Genomic DNA, 17,892 nt, shown 5'->3' with positions numbered 1-17,892 from the left:
GTGCGGTATGCCTCATTCTCCCTTCATCCCCATCTATTCTGTTTCTTTTGCAGTGCCAGAAGCTCCGAGAGGTTTTTAACTTGGATTACCCTCACAGCTTCCTGCTTAAGACTCTGACTATCGTATCTGGCCCTGACATGGTGGACCTCACTTTCCATAACTTTGTGTCCTACAAGGAGAACGTTGGCAAGGTACTGGGTCCTGAGGACAGGGAAGCACTGGGAAACACTGAGGATTGGGGCATTGAGGGGGGAGCAGGAAAGCAAGAGGGGAAGGCAGGGAACTGAACCCTGTCAATGTTACTGGCAAAGTTATAAACAAGCAGGTTTATGTTCCAGTAAGGTGTGGTACCTGCATAGTTCTAGAAATTTCTGCCCTGCATGGAGAAGGACAAGTGGAAGAAATTTAGCATGCCATTTTTGTCCTTCATGTGCTTTGTATGGATGAACAGACAGCTGAGAAGGCTCGGTGGAAAAGTTTCAGCTGCCAGTATATACAGGCAGTAGGGAGGCAATACAGCCAAGCCGAGGGCGCACTTGTTGGGATTTGTAGCCCAGCGGTATCAGGACAGGTCCATGCCCTTTCACTGTTTGTTGCTGTGTACTTCTTGGTGCAGTTCCATAATGCCCAACTGCCTCTGTCTTTTGTGTGCGTTTGTTCCCAGAGCTGGGCTGAGGATATTATGGCCATCGTTCGGAATCCCCTCACGTACAACGCTTCTCGGTACACCTTCCTAGAGAAAATGTAAGTGATTTCTGACAAACGTTGTTCTCTGAAGCGTTCCTGTACTGCCCTTTCTGGCTGTACTAGAAAGAAAAGGCTTCCAGGTCCTTTGGCAGCCTCCAAAACAAGTCCTGCGTCAGCTCAGGAGCCCCGGGGCACAGGGAGGGGTTGGTGGTTGGGCCGTGTGTTGCGTGGCAGCTGACAGGCACAGAAGTGCTTGAGCCAGTCAATACGCACGTGCCATTAGACCAGCCGAAATTCTGAGCCTCAGATGTGTCTCCCACCACAGTCACAGCGCTCACCCCAACAAAGTGCTGCCTCTTTTTCTTTGCTCTGTAATACTGTTTGGTTGGCAACCTGGGATAGCTGAGAATGCTAAATAATAGGAGATATAATTATATCTATATCATATGTTTCAGAGGAGTCTTTCTGATAGCTAAGCTCTTATAATTTGCCTGTTTCTCCTTCCCAAGAAACAGGAACAGGTTCTGTCTGAGGTTAAGCCGATGGTCTGTAGGACCCTGATTTTCAGTTAACTGTTAGATTGTTTTCCCAATTGCATATTTTTTCTTTCTCCTTACTTAAGAGCACCTCTAAGATTGTACAAGTGCATTTTCATAATCTTGTTTTTTTTCACAGCCTGGTGAAGCTGAAGATGCAGCTTAATGCAGAGGGGAAGATTCCTGTCAAGAAGTGAGTATGGATATTTGTTTTACTGCCAAGAAATAATCAACAAAACTAAGCAACTTTGGTAAAATTCTGATCACAGACTGTTTTGCAAACCTGAGTTGAAAGGTGGATGAGGCGTAGGGGTCATTTTACCTTTCATAGAAGGAGTTCTGTATTTGGAGAGCTTTTTGCTTGACTCCCCAGCTAGCCCGAAGCAGGGGTCCGTTGCTTTCGCTTGCCTCATCTCTTCACATGTGACCACTACAGCCGTTCTCCGCTGGTGTAATTGCGCTGCCCTCAGTCTTTGCTCTGGTTGTGCATGGGAGGGAAACAGCCTTTGAGGACAGACCTCTGGGCCAGTGTTAATGCTGGTTCAAGTACAGAGCAGCGGAGATTGGCCCTTCGCTGTCCCCAGGGCTGGCTTTGTGCATCAGGATAGGACTGCCATTAGAATAAGCCAAGGCTGCTCTGCTGAAGCAGAGACCAGCCTATTACTTCTCCCCTGCACTGCATGGCATATATCTAGAATTGATTTTGTGCCACTCACTGTCTAGTAAAATCACTCCGTGGCTGATCCTGTGGCTCCTCCATGTTGATTCAGCTCATGAATGAGTGACAAAAGGCTGTACTGCCATGTTGAATTCCCTTTTGGGTGCATAAATTATCTTTTGTTTTAAGAACAAGGACCTGCAGATAGTGCATTTGTGGGTATTCACGGGGAAGTTTTGAACCACCACGGCTCGAGGTTTATGCTGTGTTACAGCATCACAAGAGGCAAGTGCTGATCGCCTGTAATAAATATGCTACCTACTGCGTGTTATATTGCATAACGATTCTAGATTAAGTCTGTGCTGGCTAAATGGGTTCCTGGATGGCTGATCATTATTCAACAATAAACATTTTTTGTTGTTTGTTTTCTAAACCACCAACCAGCGGAATTTCATTCTGTCAGAAACCAGTCTATTCATCAAAGAGCTTTTAAAAATGTATAGGTCTTTAATGAATAACTCACACTAGGGAAGGGTACTTTGAATTGATCTTTAAAATGCAAGTAAGGTAGCATTACTGCAGAGAGAAAACAGCTTATTCTTCTGAAATAAGCTAGAGAAAATATCTGGTACAGGCTGTACCCTTCTTCAATGCCCTGGTCTGTCTTTCTTGCAGTGTGGTAAAAATGCTTTACTGTGTAAAGCATTAGACCATTAAATAGTCCAGATTAAGAGCCAGATTTATAAAAATATTCAGTATCTCCAGCTGCAGGTATATGTAAGGCTTTCAGAGCTCCATGCCTGAATTCTTCTGAAAATTCTACTGAGCATCTGCCTTTTTCTTTAGACATTTAAATCCCTTTTGAATCATAACAAGGGTGCTGCAATTTTTGCCTTGCAAAGGGCAGCTTGGGAACCAACACGCACGGAGTTTGCATAAGCCTGCTGCAGCTCCCCCCGAACGCTTTCCCACCTGTCAACACCTTTGGCACTTTTTGTTCGCCTTTTTGGCTGTGAGCACCTGCGATGCCAGGAGCTTGATGGAGCTGATGTCTAAATTTATCCACGGAGGAGACCTCGTTGCTGCTGACTGGGATATTCTGAAAGTAGGGAGAGTTCGGTTATTGTTACGGTTCCATCGTGCAGCAAAGAGGCTGCTTTAAGCAGAAGCCTTGACCAAGTGAATCCTGCCCTGCAGACCAGTACCCAGCTTTCTAAATCGGAGGCGAGCTTTCGTTTCTGTGGCAGCGGGCTTCTGTGCTTCCATCGTGTAGTATGCCAGCTTCTTTGCCTGTGCAATGAGTTTGTTCCTTGAATTCCTGGAAAGCCTTTGGTTCCAGAAAATGTTGCCTTTTTTCAAAGCGGCAAACGTGCACAGTATCTGTTTGCTTTTTTTTTTGAATGTTGTCTTGACTACAAAGTTACTCCTTGCTAATGCCAGCTACCGCATGGGATGGTGTCTTGTGGGGGAAGTGTCCTGGGGCATGTGTGGCGTGAGGCCTGCTACCACCGGGAGCATCTCCAAGAGGGGCAGGGGAAGGACAGTCAAGAGGGATTTTGAGAGTAAGCTGATGCAGTTTAGCGAGAGGGCTCTTACAGAGTCCATAGCAAAAATACAGAACTTCTGCATTAAGGCAGCAGTCAAAAAATCCACCATAGGTTTATAAGACTTGGTACATCAGTTACTCCCTTGGAGAAACACTGTCTTTCTTCTCTGGTTCATGTTTACAGTCGTCTTGTCAGTCTCCTTCATTTTGCATTTTGAGTGTCTTGCGCTCTGGCTGCAGCTCCCAGGCACCCGAACCCCGGCTTTCTGACTTCACCCCTGTTACATCGTGGTGACTTACAAAAAAGCTGTGGGCAGGCTGGAGGGGTCCAGAGAAGGGCCACCAAGATGATCCAGGCTCTGGGCAGCCTGCCGTGTGAGGACAGGCTGAGAGAGCTGGGCTTGTTCAGCCTTGAGAAAAGGAGGCTTAGAGGTGCTCTCATCACCACGGACCAGTGCTTAAAGGGGAGCTGCAAGGAAGACGGAGACTCCCTTTTTACAAGGAGTCCCATGGTGAGGACAAGGGGTAACGGGTACAAGTTACTCCCAGGGAGATTCCGATTGGACACGAGAGGTAAATTTTTCACAATGAAAACAGTCAATCGTTGGAATAATCTCCCCAGGGAAGGGGTTGACTCCGCTACGCTGAGCATGTTTAAGACCCAGCTGGACATGGTGCTGGGCCATCTCGTCTAGATTGTGCTAGAAAGGTTGGACCAGATGATCCTCGAGGTCCCTTCCAACCTGGGATTCTGTGATTCTATGATGACTTTTCCCTGTCTGGTCAGTATTTTTCAGATGTTTCCTGCAGACAGGAAGAGGGTGGAAGCAGCATTAAGCGCTTGTCATCTTCCAAAGGGCAAGGTAAGGGTTTCGCTAGGTAGCCAAAGGTCTCGCTAGTTTGAGAATAATCTTTTTGCCTACTCTGACTGTGATGCCCTTGGCTATGAAAAAAATCATCAGCCCAGATTCTCTTAGTTGCTCTGAAACCTTTCCATTACCACTAGCTGCCATGCCTTAACTGCAAGCCTGCTAGGATCAATTCTTACTGTTTGTATCGCAGTAGCGCTTGCGACTCCATCGCTTGTACTATGTGGCACAAGAAGCAGCACACTCCCTTCTGCCTGTTTCACTGTCTGCTCTTTGAAGCAACAGATCTGACAGTTAATCTTGGCGCTTCTACCAGCCTGCAGAGTACAATCCAGGCCTCTGACAGCTCCTGCCACTGCATCCAGCTTTGGCTTTATACCGTCACAGAAGAGGCACCGCGGGACAGCTCAGATAACTGTTCTGAAATAGGGCATTATGGTGCTTCCCCACTCCATCTGTTCTTTCCTAAACGCCTTGCCAGATGTTCCAGTCGCTTACTTGCGTTGTCACAAACAAGTGCTGGGCTGTGGGTGTTAATGGAGAGGTGAAAGCTGTGGTGGGTTTGTGATGCTGACGTGTTTTTATTGCATTCTCAGAATGATGCCATCAACCCAGAGGACTTCCCTGAAACCGTGTATAAAACTTTCCTCATGAATCTGTGTCCACGGCCTGAGATTGATGAGATATTTACCTCACAGTAAGTCTCCCTCAAGCCACAGCAGAGAACTTGATCTCTTGTGGCAAAAGACAGGCAAAAAGGAGGGGCGAGGGGATTTTATGCTATGTGGTTTGTCTGGTCTCAGGCCTTAGAAGGGCAGGAACCCAGGTCACAAAACAGTGCCAGTGCACTTAACACTTTCACTCACAGCCTGAATAAAAAGGATGAGACCTCACTGTGCTGCGGGGACTCTTAACTGTCACCATCAGGAGGACCGATTGCAGGTCAACACCGGATCATGCTAATGTGATACTGCTTGTGGCTAGCCCCAAACAAGGCCACGTACAGCGTGAGAAGCATAGATTCTCACAAATAGCCAGTGCCTTTTTTTCAAGTAGCTAAATCTGTGACTTCTTAAACAGACTTGATTTCATAGGGCAAGCAATTCAGTGTGCTCTGAAATTCAGGTCCCTTTAAAGTTCGAGTCAGAGGCTCAAAATATTCTTTGTGCTTCCCTCAGCACAACCTCTGGACAGTATTGAATTAGTGAGGAAGAAGAAAGGCCGCAGTGGGAAGCATTGTTTACAGGTAGAAATGTAGACAACCAGAAATCGGTGGGCCCAGGGAGGCAGACGCCCATTGCTAACCTGAGGAAGGACCAGTCTCTCTTTTGTGAAAAGGTTTTCTTGGTAATGCACAGGCCTTACCTCTGCTCCTCTCTAATTCTCTCACCTTAGCCATTTAAAAGCAAAGCCCTACATGACCAAAGAGCACTTGGCAAAGTTCATCAACAAGAAGCAGCGAGACTCTCGCCTCAATGACATCCTTTTCCCACCAGCCAAACCTGAGCAGGTGCAGAGCCTGATAGAGAAGTATGAGCCCAGTGGGATTAACATCCAGAGAGGTGAGTCTTGTCCAGCCCAAAAGTCTTGCTGTAGAGGCAGTATGAAAACAGCAGAGGGTCTCGCACCTTCTGCTGCCCTGACTTTCCCAGGGGAGCAATCAGCCCGATTCTCAGAAGCCCCCGTGTTGCAATGCACTGGCAAGGAAGTGCCAGAACCATTTTGTTTGGGTGCTATTAACAGCTTTGTTTTCCATGTAGGGCAGTTGTCTCCAGAGGGGATGGTCTGGTTTCTCTGTGGCCCTGAGAACAATGTGATAGCACTGGACAAATTGGTGCTGTACCAGGACATGACCCAGCCGCTCTCACACTACTTCATCAACTCATCACACAACACGTATTTAACAGGTACGGGCAGTTCCAGACTCTGCCTCACTCCAACGCCTGCGTACCACCACCGGGGATGGATGAATGACACTGACAGTCAGTCGGGCAGAGGTATCTGCCCCGAAGTTTGGAGGGCTGAGGGCTGTAATGCACTCTGAGGGGCCTGGCACTTAAATGCTGTGTGAGAAGAAGAAATGTCACCCCGTAACCAAAACCATCTTGTCAGTCTGCCACGTACACCCGCTTAAGGGTGGCAGAGAGTTCTGTTGCTCCAGTTTATGCAGAAACTGTCGCAGGTGAATAGCTAATGTCGAGCCTCCCTCCTTCTGCTCTCCTCCAGCCGGTCAGTTTTCTGGTATCTCCTCTCCTGAAATGTATCGCCAGACGCTGCTGGCTGGCTGCCGCTGCGTGGAGCTGGATTGCTGGAAGGGCCGACCCCCGGATGAGGAGCCGATCATCACTCACGGGTTCACCATGACAACTGAGATCCTCTTCAAGGTATGGAAAGAGTTCTCTCCATACGTGCTTTCCCCTGCTTGGTTTTAGACTGATCTCCGTTTGAGGAGGCTGGCTGAGGGAACTGTCAAATGGGTGGGCTGAGGGCAAAGATGTTTGAGAGGAAAAGATGGATGGCAAGATGACAAGTGAATGAATGTGCAGATAGAATGAAAGATGAACAAATACGCAATAGGTTGGAGTTTGTGTACATTTTTGGAGTGGGAGGACCAGAAGAGAGGTTCTTAGCTGGAGGAAGATGAATGAATGAGGGAAATGCAGGCAGTCGGGTAGAAGCGATGGAGAGATGGTTGAGTAGATGCGCCTGCATGCACAGGGCTGTGTGGCAAGACGGATGGATGGACAGAAAGTTGCGTGAGGATGGTGGATTTACGGATAGATGCACGTCAGAGAAACAAACAAGATGGCTTTTAGAAAACAAACGGTTAAAATGAGTTTATCTTCTAACTGGTCTACAGCAGGTTTCTGTGGCTTACAGCCTCACGTGGTGGTGCTTTGGAGGAATAGGTTTCAATTACTTCCTAATTACGTGAGCACGTGGAACGTGTTCAGAGGAGCAACTGCCCTCTAGCACGCTGGGCAGGTGGCTTCCCTGAGGATGCAGCTCCCAGGCTTCAGAAGCACAGTGCAAAGCCTATTTCTCCCTTGGAAATACAGAGCATTTAACCACAGAACTTACAAACAGCTTGCAGGTTAAAAATCAATGCATCACACTTATTTTTTCTGCACTCCTTCACACAGCTGCTGCTAACAGGCGGAGGCACTTTAAATTCTTTTTAAAGCTATTTATTCTTATTCCGTATCTTCCCCCCCGGTTCCCACACTTCACTATTACTAGAATATTTGGGGGGGGGAAGAACCCAGTCCTTAAGATCAGAGGTATTCTCATATTCAGTGTCGGTAATTTCCCAAATGCTGTAGTACCACTGCTGCTTTTTGCACAGCAGTTCACTACAGATAGGAGAAATAATGACAGCTGTAGCTGCTGTAATTGCAGAGTTCTGCTAAAGCATGTGACTGTACCTCAAGGAAATTATAACCTGTTAACGCAGCATGTGCCCAGGTTTTAGTTTCACACAACACATAGATCTTTCCCTCCACACCTCTCTCCCTTTTCTACCATTGCCTTTGGCCTTTTAGTAGCTTTTTCTGTAGCTTCTCCTCCTCCGAACCTTGCAGATTTTTGTGACGGAAAATCCAAGTGGTCCATGCAGGAGCAGCTGTGGCAGCCTCCCTCAGTGCTAAGATCATGGCTGAACGAGGATTTTTGGGGGAGTGGGGGACTGTAATTGCAAAGGAGCAAATGATACTTCTTTACCATGTCAATTAGCAGCACCAGAAAAGAAAATAGTAGAAAGTTTGTAGCAGTTTAACAGGAGCTTGGGGAAAATATGGTTATTTTTTCTTACATCATTAATGCTGAGAACGTTTCCATGGTATTTGCATTTGAAATGTCAGCACTGCTGGTTACTGAACGTTCCAGTTTGCTGCTAGACAGAAGGGTTTTATAAGCAGGTGAAATGATAGAAAATTGGACAGGCTCAGAGGTAAGTATAAATAGGGTTTGAAGCAGTTTAATCTGGTGCTGCAGACACCTTTCTCTACCAATTCAATGTGCATGTGGCAGTGGCTTGCCTCTGGCAAGATGCTTTCGCATTCATTTATCTATACACTGAACTATGTAACAAAAATAAAAACTCATATTCTTACACCTTCAGCTTCATTTTTTATGCAAGCTGTTGAGTTTAGCTGCATGTTGTATCCTCCGGAGCTGGAAATCCAGGCGGGTATGAAAGAGATGACACTTCCCACCTTCTTACTGGGAGAAGTTCAGTTGCTTTACAGAGACGCTCCTGACAATGGTCAGTTTGGAGTCCGGTCAGTGGGAGGTCAGCTGCATGTCTCTGTTATTAATGAGTCCTGATCTTTTCTTTGACCATTGCCTTTCCTTTAGGATGCCATTGAGGCCATCGCAGAAAGTGCTTTTAAAACATCTCTCTACCCTGTCATCCTGTCCTTTGAGAACCATGTGGACTCGTGAGTATCCAGTGATTGGGAGAATGGTGTTCTCTGTTGTCCAGAGCAGAAAGTATACAGGCAAGGGCTGCTGGGTTTTAAGTGAGTGCCTGAGCTGGAGTGAAACATCAGTTGAGATTTCTGAAGCAACTGGAGGTGGGTCAGAGCTGAAAGATGAGCCATGAGATGCAGAGTGAGAGTGACCACAATTGCGCAGCCTTTTAGCTCGGGATGGCAGAGTATGAACAAATGGGAATCGGCCTGGGAAGGGACTTCAAGATTTGCAGAGCTGTCTGAGTGAAGGCAAGAGCTGGTTTTCTGGGTAGAGTACATGGATCTCGAGATGATTGTTCATGCTTAGCTCTGGATTTGGGCATTTGTTTTCCTGTTCACTCCTGCTTGATCTCTTTGTTCCTTAGGCCCAAGCAGCAGGCGAAGATGGCTGAGTACTGCCGAACCATATTTGGAGATATGCTGCTGACGGAACCGCTGGAAAAATACCCAGTAAGTGGAAGCTGGGGAAGGAGGCTGGTGGAGAGGTCTTTCTGAAAAAATGGGTCCCCCCTGGTGCTAGGAGGTGCCGCGACAGATACAAGGGCAGTGAAAGAGAAGACGATGCCGTGGACAAATAAGCCTGGTTCATAGGGGTGAGCAATACAGTAAGGGGATGGAAGACTTCTCAGTTGCAGGGGTTTCCCTAAGCACTTGCCTGACCCTGCTCTTATTTAACACTGTGACTTTGTGAGTTTGGAAACTGAGCTCTAGGTAGCCAAGTCGTACCAGTTGTACCAAGATGGGTCAGCGTATTTTTGTACACAGTACAGTTTCAAATCTGTCTGCCAGCACTTGCTTCAGAAAGAAGCAGGAACAAGGGCTTAGTAGCATTTCAGGCTCTTCCTACCAGTGCTTCTCAATTCCTGCTTCCAAACTGGAAATATTCCCTTCTAGGCATGGATGGGCAGGTCAGTGACATGCGTAGCTTTGTGCTCAGAATAGCTGAGTAAAGCTCCCGGTCTGCTTGACCCTAGTCATCAGCTTACTTGTACAAGCGTGTATTTTTGTGGACACGGTGACATCTTTGGTGATCCCCGTGCACATTGCTACTTCAGCTGCCTTGTGAATGGAACTGATGTACAAATAACGGGCAGCGCCTGTGTTCTGCAAAGCATGAGGCAGTTCCTTGGGATACGTAGTGGAGGGGGGAGCTGAGACACCTAGCCCAAGCATCTCTTTTGAAGCACTGAGATCAAAAAAAAGGGCCGAAAAGAAGCAGTGAGCAAATCAGCAGTTGCCCACTGTCCAGGCAGTAGGGAGAAACAGGGGGGGTGTGTGGGGAGAAACAGTTCAGGCTATTAGCTAAATTATTAGTAGGCCTGTTGCTATCCGTGCAGGGAGTGTAGGTCTAGAAGCACAGTCTGAGTCACACATCCTTGTCTTGAGCCACCTACTCTGGGATCTTTTTTTCCAATCTGCTGCAGGCAGAGTGTTTAAATATGGCCTGAGTGCTGATCTAGGGCTGAGGCTCTGGGAGAATGAGAGAAGGAGGTGGAATGTGAAAGCCAGAGGTGTGTGGATGCCTTCAAGCCACATAGATGGTTTTTTTAGCTGTGGTGCAGGATAGGTGGCTGGGAACAGCATGGCATGTGCAGGCAGCAGATCCTGAGAGGGCTGAGAGGTGCAAAATGCTGGTCTGAAACCAAAGGTGAAGTCTTAGAAATAGATATGGTGGGATATGCCGGCAGATGGAGAAATTAAAGTATACAGTGGGTGCGAGATGTGTCCATGCACCAGTAAATGGCCAGAGGAGTGGTACTGGGAGGGACAGGAGAGATGAGTGTTTGAATTCTGTCTTTGTGACGAAAATTCAGTATGAATTCTATCTGTTGCAGCTGAAGCCAGGAGTTCCTCTGCCAAGTCCTAAGGATCTCTTAGGGAAAATCTTGATTAAGAACAAAAAAAAACAATCTGTATCTGGGAAGAGGCAGAACTCTTTGAAGAAAGGGAGGAGTGTGGAACCAGGAATCATCGAGCAGCCAACCCCTATGGATGCTGAAGATACTGGTATGTCTGAAGGGAAAATGGGACTAGTATAGCTAGATGAGCAAGTCTGGCCCGCTGGAGACCTTCCAAATCACCCAATACTAGCTTGAGGCAAGCCAGTGCTAGTCATTAATTCAGTTATCTCAAGAAGCAGCATAAGCTTGGAAGAGAAATTAAATCTTCAGAATATTTTCGAACACTTCATTCCAACCACAAGAGACAATCAACTTACGCCCTGCCCATCAGTCAACGCTTCTGCTACTCTGCGGTATATGGCTGCATGAGTTGGGAATTCATTGCTACACACTGGCTGTTGGCTTGATGGAAGGGTGGATAATTTTTCACTGCTTGTAGCTCTCCGGTAACCACAAATTCACCATGGCCTAGTTCTTCACCCTGAGGTTCTTGAAGGCATATAGAACCTTCAGCCCCGCTTTCCTCCCTTCCTCCAGTCTCAAGGCTGTCACCTCTTGGGCTCAGGGAACCTGTGGTAGAACAGTGAATTTTCAGTCCCTGTCGTGGTAGGAGCACGTGAAGTCATATGAAGACAAGGGGAGCGCCACTACAGAGCACCTAGAAATGGACGTTTATTCCCACAAATGGGCGCGACCTTGGCGGGCAGAACAGCATTGTGATTGTCACTCTTGGGGTATGAGGGAAGCCTGCAGGAGAAATTATTGGTCACTTGAGCGTGCTAGTCCAGAGTGTGCTACTTCATATTTGGATTTGGCTAATAAAGTTGCATGATTCTTCCACTTCGTATTCCTGCATGACTTGATGGTGAGGTTTTGCAGAGCTCTCCATTGCTAGCGATCTGCAATGTCTTGTCTCAGTGTGCTACTGATAGGCACTACTGATGTGGGCTGTGTGCTTAGTCTGGGCAGGTGATGTGGTTGAAGAGGAACCAGAGGAAGAGGATGAACATCTCGGAAACCTGGATGAAGAGGAAATTAAAAAGATGCAGTCAGATGAGGTACTGTCACTGCTCTTTCTGTTCCTTTTCCGTTTTTTTTTTCTGGCCTCTAGTTTTCTGTGGGGCCTCACCATATTGAATAGAGATGAAGCCAAAACACAAAGGGGGAACAAACTGTGCAATGACCAATCGGGGACTTTTGTTCCCCCATGCAACACAACTTTTGCAGGAGAAACTGAGTAAGATAAGTGTTGTTGCAAGCATAGAGAATACAGCAGAAGGGTTATTATTTCTGACTCTGCCTTTGATATTCTGCATGATTTGGAGATAACTGCCTTCAGGGTGTTTGGAGAGGCTTAGCCTCAGTCTGATAAAAGTTGTTACCGAAATATGAAGTGCTGCTGCTGAAGGGGGAAGGAGGACATCCGCGTTCCCTTGAATAAAAAAAAAATTCCATTTCTGTCTCCCGAGTATCACTCAGAAAGGAGGGAAAACAATGTCCCCGGTTTGTCCCAGACTCCGTGCTTTGAGAGGTTAAAGAGGTCCGGGGCTTCTTACGTACTGACTGATACCTCTCCGTATGCCTCAGTTTCAGTTTCTTCCAAGCTACCTAGAAACTCCGTGCCCCTGATCACGCTGCCCGCAGTGTACCTGCAGGACCAGGAAGCCAAAGCAACCGGTGCGCTCTGCTCAGGGCAGCCACCGGAGTTCTCGGACTGTGAAGCCCAGGTGTGTTTTGTTTCATCTCTAGGAAAGGTCTCTTCATCTGTCTTCTCTTGGATTTTGTTTTTCTGCTCAGGGCACTGCTGGTTTGGAAGTGACGGCGTACGAGGAAATGTCCAGCCTGGTTAATTACATACAGCCGATCAAATTTGACTCCTTTGAAGTCTCTGCCCGTAAGTCAAACTCAGTCCTTTCAGGATCCCAAGTGTTTCCATTCGACCAGGAGAGTAGTGCTCTCAGGTGCTGCTGTTCTCCACCTGCCTTTGGGACTTGCTTTCACCCATTTTCGGTTGTGCTCTCTCTCTCCCACAATATCCACGTGGTCACAAACACTTCCCTTCTGCCCTCCTCCCTGTAGTAAGGAACTGGTAAGGAGAAGACAGGGAGATGTCAGGTACTGCTCCCAGTTATACGAATGAAGATGGAAAGAATGAGTCTAGAGGCCAGTGACAGCTCTGTGGGCTTGCTTTGCTGCTTCTGAGGGGAGGGCTGGGCCCAGCTTTTCTTAAGATATGTGACTGGCCTTCCTCTTCTGTGGTGATTGGACAGAGAAACATCTGAAACACTGAAAATGCACACAATTTCTTTATACTCCATAGGTTCCTCTAAACAGTTCCCACATTTGGGTCTAGCTTTGAGTGAGCTGGTTTGATTGATGAAAGAAAGAAAAGGAAAAGAAAAAGAAAAAACATAGGGGAGTGAAAAAAATAGGGGGTGAAGAAGGGGAAACTTGACAAAATAAAGAACTTTGTGCAAGACTGAACATTTGGATTTACTTGGAACTAAAACTCCAGGCAGGAGCCATTCTCTAAATTAGTCACTGAAATGCAGGAAGAGATGGGCAAAATTATTGCCATTTGAGCTTTGCGAGCCAGTCCTGCCTGTGCTCCCTGAAGTTCCTGTCCTGTACTGCACAGCCGTTGTCTCCCTGGTAAACATAAATCACCTTTTGTGGAGTACTATTCTTCAGTCCTTCTCAAGGGGCCAGAGAAAGGGAAACTGCCTTAATAGAAAACGGTACCTGGTAGAAAGTGGGAATAAACAGGCCAAGTGCTTCTTGGGTCCATCGGTCCCCACACACAGAATGGGGACTGGGCACGCCTTTCTTCTGAATGCTTTCTTATCTCCCGTTTCTAGAGAAGAACCGGAGTTACGTCATCTCTTCCTTTACGGAGCTGAAGGCTTACGATCTACTAACCAAGTTCCCTGTGCAGTTTGTAGAGTATCCTTTTGGCAAGCTTTGTCCAGCGTAGTTGGTTGTATGGAGTATGAGAGCTGATCTGAAGCTTGGGTAAGGCCGAGGCATATCCAGCTGGCTTCTGGTTTCAGGACCTGGGGAACTCTTCATCAGAGATATAAAGTGTGCAAGCGGGACATGGGATCTTCCAGGGTGGCTTGGGGGCTGTTCGCAGAGATTCTTGACAGGATGCATCCTGCTGTAGTGAACGCCAAGGCTGCCAGATGCTTGTCCTTAAGTGGGAAGGGTATGGGAAAGGAGCCTGTTGTTGCCAGGGCCTCTCTTACTTCTTGTCTGGAAGGCTCTGAGCATTTGGTAGCAAAGCTTAAACAATTTTCGTAATTTGAATACGTGAGCTAGCCCCAGGGTACACAAGGAGTGCTCCAGACTTCTTTCCAATAGAGCTACTGTAGATACAACAAGCGACAGATGAGCCGGATTTACCCCAAAGGCACCCGGATGGACTCCTCTAATTACATGCCCCAGATGTTCTGGAACGTTGGCTGTCAGATGGTGGCACTCAACTTCCAGACCATGGGTGAGTGTCACATTGTCCTCCAGCTTCTGCGTGGTGGAGGCTGTGTGCTCGTTTCACTGTCTCTTCCTTCGCTGCTGTTGCCCTGAATGCGTTTATTCTACGTGCCTTCTCCCAAAGCGGTGGTGGTCTTTGACTCCGTCTCCCGCAGACCAAAAGCACTTTTTCTAGGCCCAGCACAACCCTGGCACACAGATGCCAGTCCTACACGCTTGTGCACGCACACAGACATGGACTTGCTGTCATCCAGCGTCTGGGTACCCCCTCTGGCTGTCCTGTAACGTGATCTCAGACTGAATAATGTGCACGGATGCATCAGGAGCTCCCGCTTCCCCTAAGCTGCTTCCTCTTTTGCGAGGCAGCAGGCGGAGCTCCATCTGGCTACAGGACTGGCCTGTCTATGCTATGATTTCCAGTATTTTGACCTGACCAGGGAAGAAGGGCCTTTCCTTGCTGCACAGCCAGCATGAGAAGGAGACAAAGAAAAGCCTCTAGAAGATGCTATTCTTTACCCCTCTTCCTTCCTCAGAGGAGTGTCTTATGTGTAGAGAGTAGGAGATGAGCTGTAGGATCAGTAGGAGAAAAAAAGAAGCAGCTTTGAACAGGAGTGAGAGATCGGTTCTGAGGATATCGTACTGAGGACAGGTGCAGAAACCACAAGGCGGTGTTCTCGAGAAGTGGCAGAGGAGAAGATGGACTGAGAGGAGGCCCAAAATGAAGGGGAAGGAGTAGGGGGGTTCGGACAACTGTTTACTTCACACCCAAAAATAGCGGGTACATCTTAAAGTAGGTTTTAATTTAGTTCTACCCATGACTTATGGTGCAATCATAAGCAAACCACTTACCTTACAACAGCTGCTGTAATATTTTTCCCTGTAGGGTGCTGAGAGGCTTAATTAGTTTTTGAAACGGCTTTGTGAGCCTTTGGCTAGCACGGGCTGTAAAAGTACAGCATCTTCCAGCTCGCTCGTAGCACGCAAGCCACCTGATGAGGTCCCACAGAAATTTTTCTCATTGTGTTCCTCTGTATCTCAGATGTCCCCATGCAGCAGAACATGGCTCTGTTTGAGTTCAACGGCCAGTGTGGCTATCTGCTCAAGCATGAATTCATGCGGCGGCCAGACAAGCAGTTCGACCCCTTCTCTGTGGACCGCATTGACGTGGTGGTGGCAAGTACCCTGTCTGTCACGGCAAGTACAAACCACGGTGCTGTTCCTCCCCTGACAGCCAGTTCCTGGCGCCACATACATACCTGGCATCTCTGTCCCCGCTATTTATTACCCAGTAGGGTTCTTAGTGGCAAATGAACCCGGAGAGTCCCGTGGGAGAGTGTTACCATGGCAACTCCCAGTCTTTTCACTATTTTAAATTAATCATAATTGCATGAAAATAGAAAATTAGCATCTGCCACACAGAAGCAGCCAAGGCTGCGATGATGGGGAGGGAGGAGGTTGGAGGAAGTGCTGAAGCAAGAAACATGGGTGCAGGTAAAAGCAAAGCCTATGGAGGATTGGAAGCTGCAGCAGAAAAGGTGTTTTGGGGTGGCAGAGTGACTTTGGGGTGAAGGTACGGGTGGCTTTTTCCGTTTTATTCTTTTCAGCAGTTGCTAATGATGTTTCTGCCTGTCTGTAGATACTCTCCGGTCAGTTCCTCTCAGACCGCAGTGTGAAGACCTACGTGGAAGTAGAGCTGTTTGGGTTGCCAAGGGACACAAAACGCAAATACAGAACCAAACTGACCTCCACTGCCAATTCCATTAACCCTGTATGGAAAGAGGAGGCTTTTGTTTTTGAAAAGGTACTAACGTTTGATAGTCATTTAGACAGGGACTCCTTAAAGATCCTGTTGGCCACAAGCACTGCCCCTTGAGAGGTCAGTGCCGACAGAAGGGACTCCCTTCTGGAGATCTCAGGCATGGCTTTAGACACACGAGGCGTTACGTGTTGCTCTCCGATAATATCCAAACAACAGTATCCAAAAACCTCTCCATCAGTATTGCCCTGAACAGACAAGGGGTAGCTGGGAACATGCATCAAAAGTCTGCCATTTGTGATGCACTTCAGACTGGATTGACTAATCGGCTTTGAAAACTTGAAGCACCAGGAAGCAGAAAGGAACTGAATGTCTGTGGTTAAACTGTAAATGAGAAACAGGCAAAGCGGAGGAGTAACGGGACAAGAGGGAGGCTTTCAGTTGTGCCAGAATGGGGAAAGCTGCCCTGTTGGGCCACAAGAATTCAGTGGTCACTAATCCAGCTACGGGGTATGGGGAGGTTAAGTCAAGGGTGATAGTAACGTTTGGCCTTTCTGCAGTCAGTTACAAAGGCAGAATACATGTTACACAATCCAGCTCTGCCAGGCGCCCTGTGAAATAGCAGATATTTTCAGCCCACTTGGGATGCGGTAGATAAATATTACCCTCATTTCAGAAAACACTTTTCAGGCTTCAGTTCTGGCAGAATAATTTTTAGTTCATTTCATGGCAGAAGAAAATGGGGGAGGAGGGAGGCAAGAGCCCTTATGGCAAAGTTACCACGTTTGCTGAATTATCCTTCCAAGTTCATTCCCTTCTCTGGCGAATTGCTTCATGGAAGCTGTGGTTTGGAGGGTTTGTTGCCCTGTTTTTTCTTGAGGTAAACTGCCCTCCTGTGATCCTGTGCAGTCTCTCCTCCGAGAAGCCTGTGTTTTGTGGAGTTTCTGTGAATTTAGTTACGTCTGTGATAAACTGTAGCCTTAAATTACAAGATGTGGAAATAGGCAGCGACTTCCTTGGAGAGATGGCATTGTTTTGGTGGAAGGAGGAGAGAGTCAAGTTGTACTTAGTGAAGCCAGTATGCTGTTGGGAGTTAGAGGTCAGGACATTGGCGCCTTACTCTCTTTTTTCCTTAGATCATGATGCCTGAGTTGGCGTCTCTCAAAATTGTGGCTTGGGAGGAAGGAGGGAAGTTCATTGGTCATCGCATCATTCCCGTTATTGCAATGCACTCAGGTAAATTTTGTGGAAATCCCTTCAGCTTTTGTGCCCTTGAGACCTATCCATTGGAAGCTGTAAAGAAGATACGAACGTCTGCATATTTTGCTACTTAATCTCCGTTCCTGTAGGCAGTGGAGCCTTCAAATTCATCCTATTATAGCCTTGGCTTAATTCTGTAATATATTCACCGTGCCCTTCTGTAAAGAGAGGCTTTGTTTTACCGTTGGAGTGCACAGACAAGAAGGGACAGAGGTTGTTAGCTTACCTCTTCTGCTTTCTGTTTTCAGGCTATCACCACGTTTGTCTCCGCAGTGAAAGTAACATGCCGCTCACCATGCCTTCTCTGTTTGTGTACCTGGAGATAAAGGACTACGTTCCTGATGCTTGGGCAGGTAGTACGCGTTGGAGTGCGCGCAGGGGGTTGTGCTGGCTTTGTCCAAACTGTGATCCAGCAGCTTTTTTCCAGCCCGGTTCTTTCCTGCTGCACCCTTAATTCCTTGTCGGGGTGGGACTTGAGCACATGCCGGAATCCTGTCTCACCCTGGCTTTCATCAGAAGAGAGCGGATGCTTGCGCTGTAACTGTGACTGGTTCCCAGTATGGGCCGATGCGCACATACCTGACGTGCAGCACAGCTGTAACTCCGTCTCTCTGGTTTGGAATGGGTCGGTCTCTTTGCTACTTTTATCCAGTGGCAGGGAGAGGTTTCCTAGAGCGCAGAGGTGATAACTACCAGGGACTGACAGCAGTAGGGTTTT

The 17,892-nt window shown here is 47.5% G+C and overlaps 1 protein-coding gene across 5 annotated transcripts in view; it reads left to right on the top strand.

The window, feature by feature from the left end:
• The window catches only part of PLCB2 (phospholipase C beta 2), a 48,941-nt gene that overhangs the window by 16,211 nt on the left and 14,838 nt on the right, over positions 1–17,892 (top strand). For 4 of the 5 annotated variants that reach the window (XR_014228708.1, XM_082316961.1, XM_082316960.1 and 1 more), the window contains exons 4-22: positions 54–191; positions 665–744; positions 1,363–1,416; positions 4,215–4,290; positions 4,893–4,993; positions 5,692–5,858; positions 6,057–6,203; positions 6,523–6,680; positions 8,653–8,735; positions 9,134–9,218; positions 10,604–10,775; positions 11,630–11,727; positions 12,467–12,563; positions 13,528–13,612; positions 14,041–14,165; positions 15,198–15,352; positions 15,795–15,959; positions 17,051–17,150; positions 17,423–17,527. Coding sequence is in view for 4 of the 5 variants with exons in the window: in XM_082316961.1 (XP_082173087.1) it covers positions 54–191; positions 665–744; positions 1,363–1,416; positions 4,215–4,290; positions 4,893–4,993; positions 5,692–5,858; positions 6,057–6,203; positions 6,523–6,680; positions 8,653–8,735; positions 9,134–9,218; positions 10,604–10,775; positions 11,630–11,727; positions 12,467–12,563; positions 13,528–13,612; positions 14,041–14,165; positions 15,198–15,352; positions 15,795–15,959; positions 17,051–17,150; positions 17,423–17,527 (2,191 nt within the window). In the remaining variant the exon portion in view is untranslated. Of the gene's footprint in view, positions 1–53; positions 192–664; positions 745–1,362; positions 1,417–4,214; positions 4,291–4,892; positions 4,994–5,691; positions 5,859–6,056; positions 6,204–6,522; positions 6,681–8,652; positions 8,736–9,133; positions 9,219–10,603; positions 10,776–11,629; positions 11,728–12,466; positions 12,564–13,527; positions 13,613–14,040; positions 14,166–15,197; positions 15,353–15,794; positions 15,960–17,050; positions 17,151–17,422; positions 17,528–17,892 lie in introns of those variants that run through there. The other variant, XM_082316963.1, reaches the window with a different exon arrangement.

Source organism: Platalea leucorodia, assembly GCF_965183815.1.
Source record: "Platalea leucorodia genome assembly, chromosome: 7".
Taxonomy (NCBI): Eukaryota; Metazoa; Chordata; class Aves; order Pelecaniformes; family Threskiornithidae; genus Platalea; species Platalea leucorodia.
This window is presented reverse-complemented; position numbering and strand designations above follow the sequence as displayed.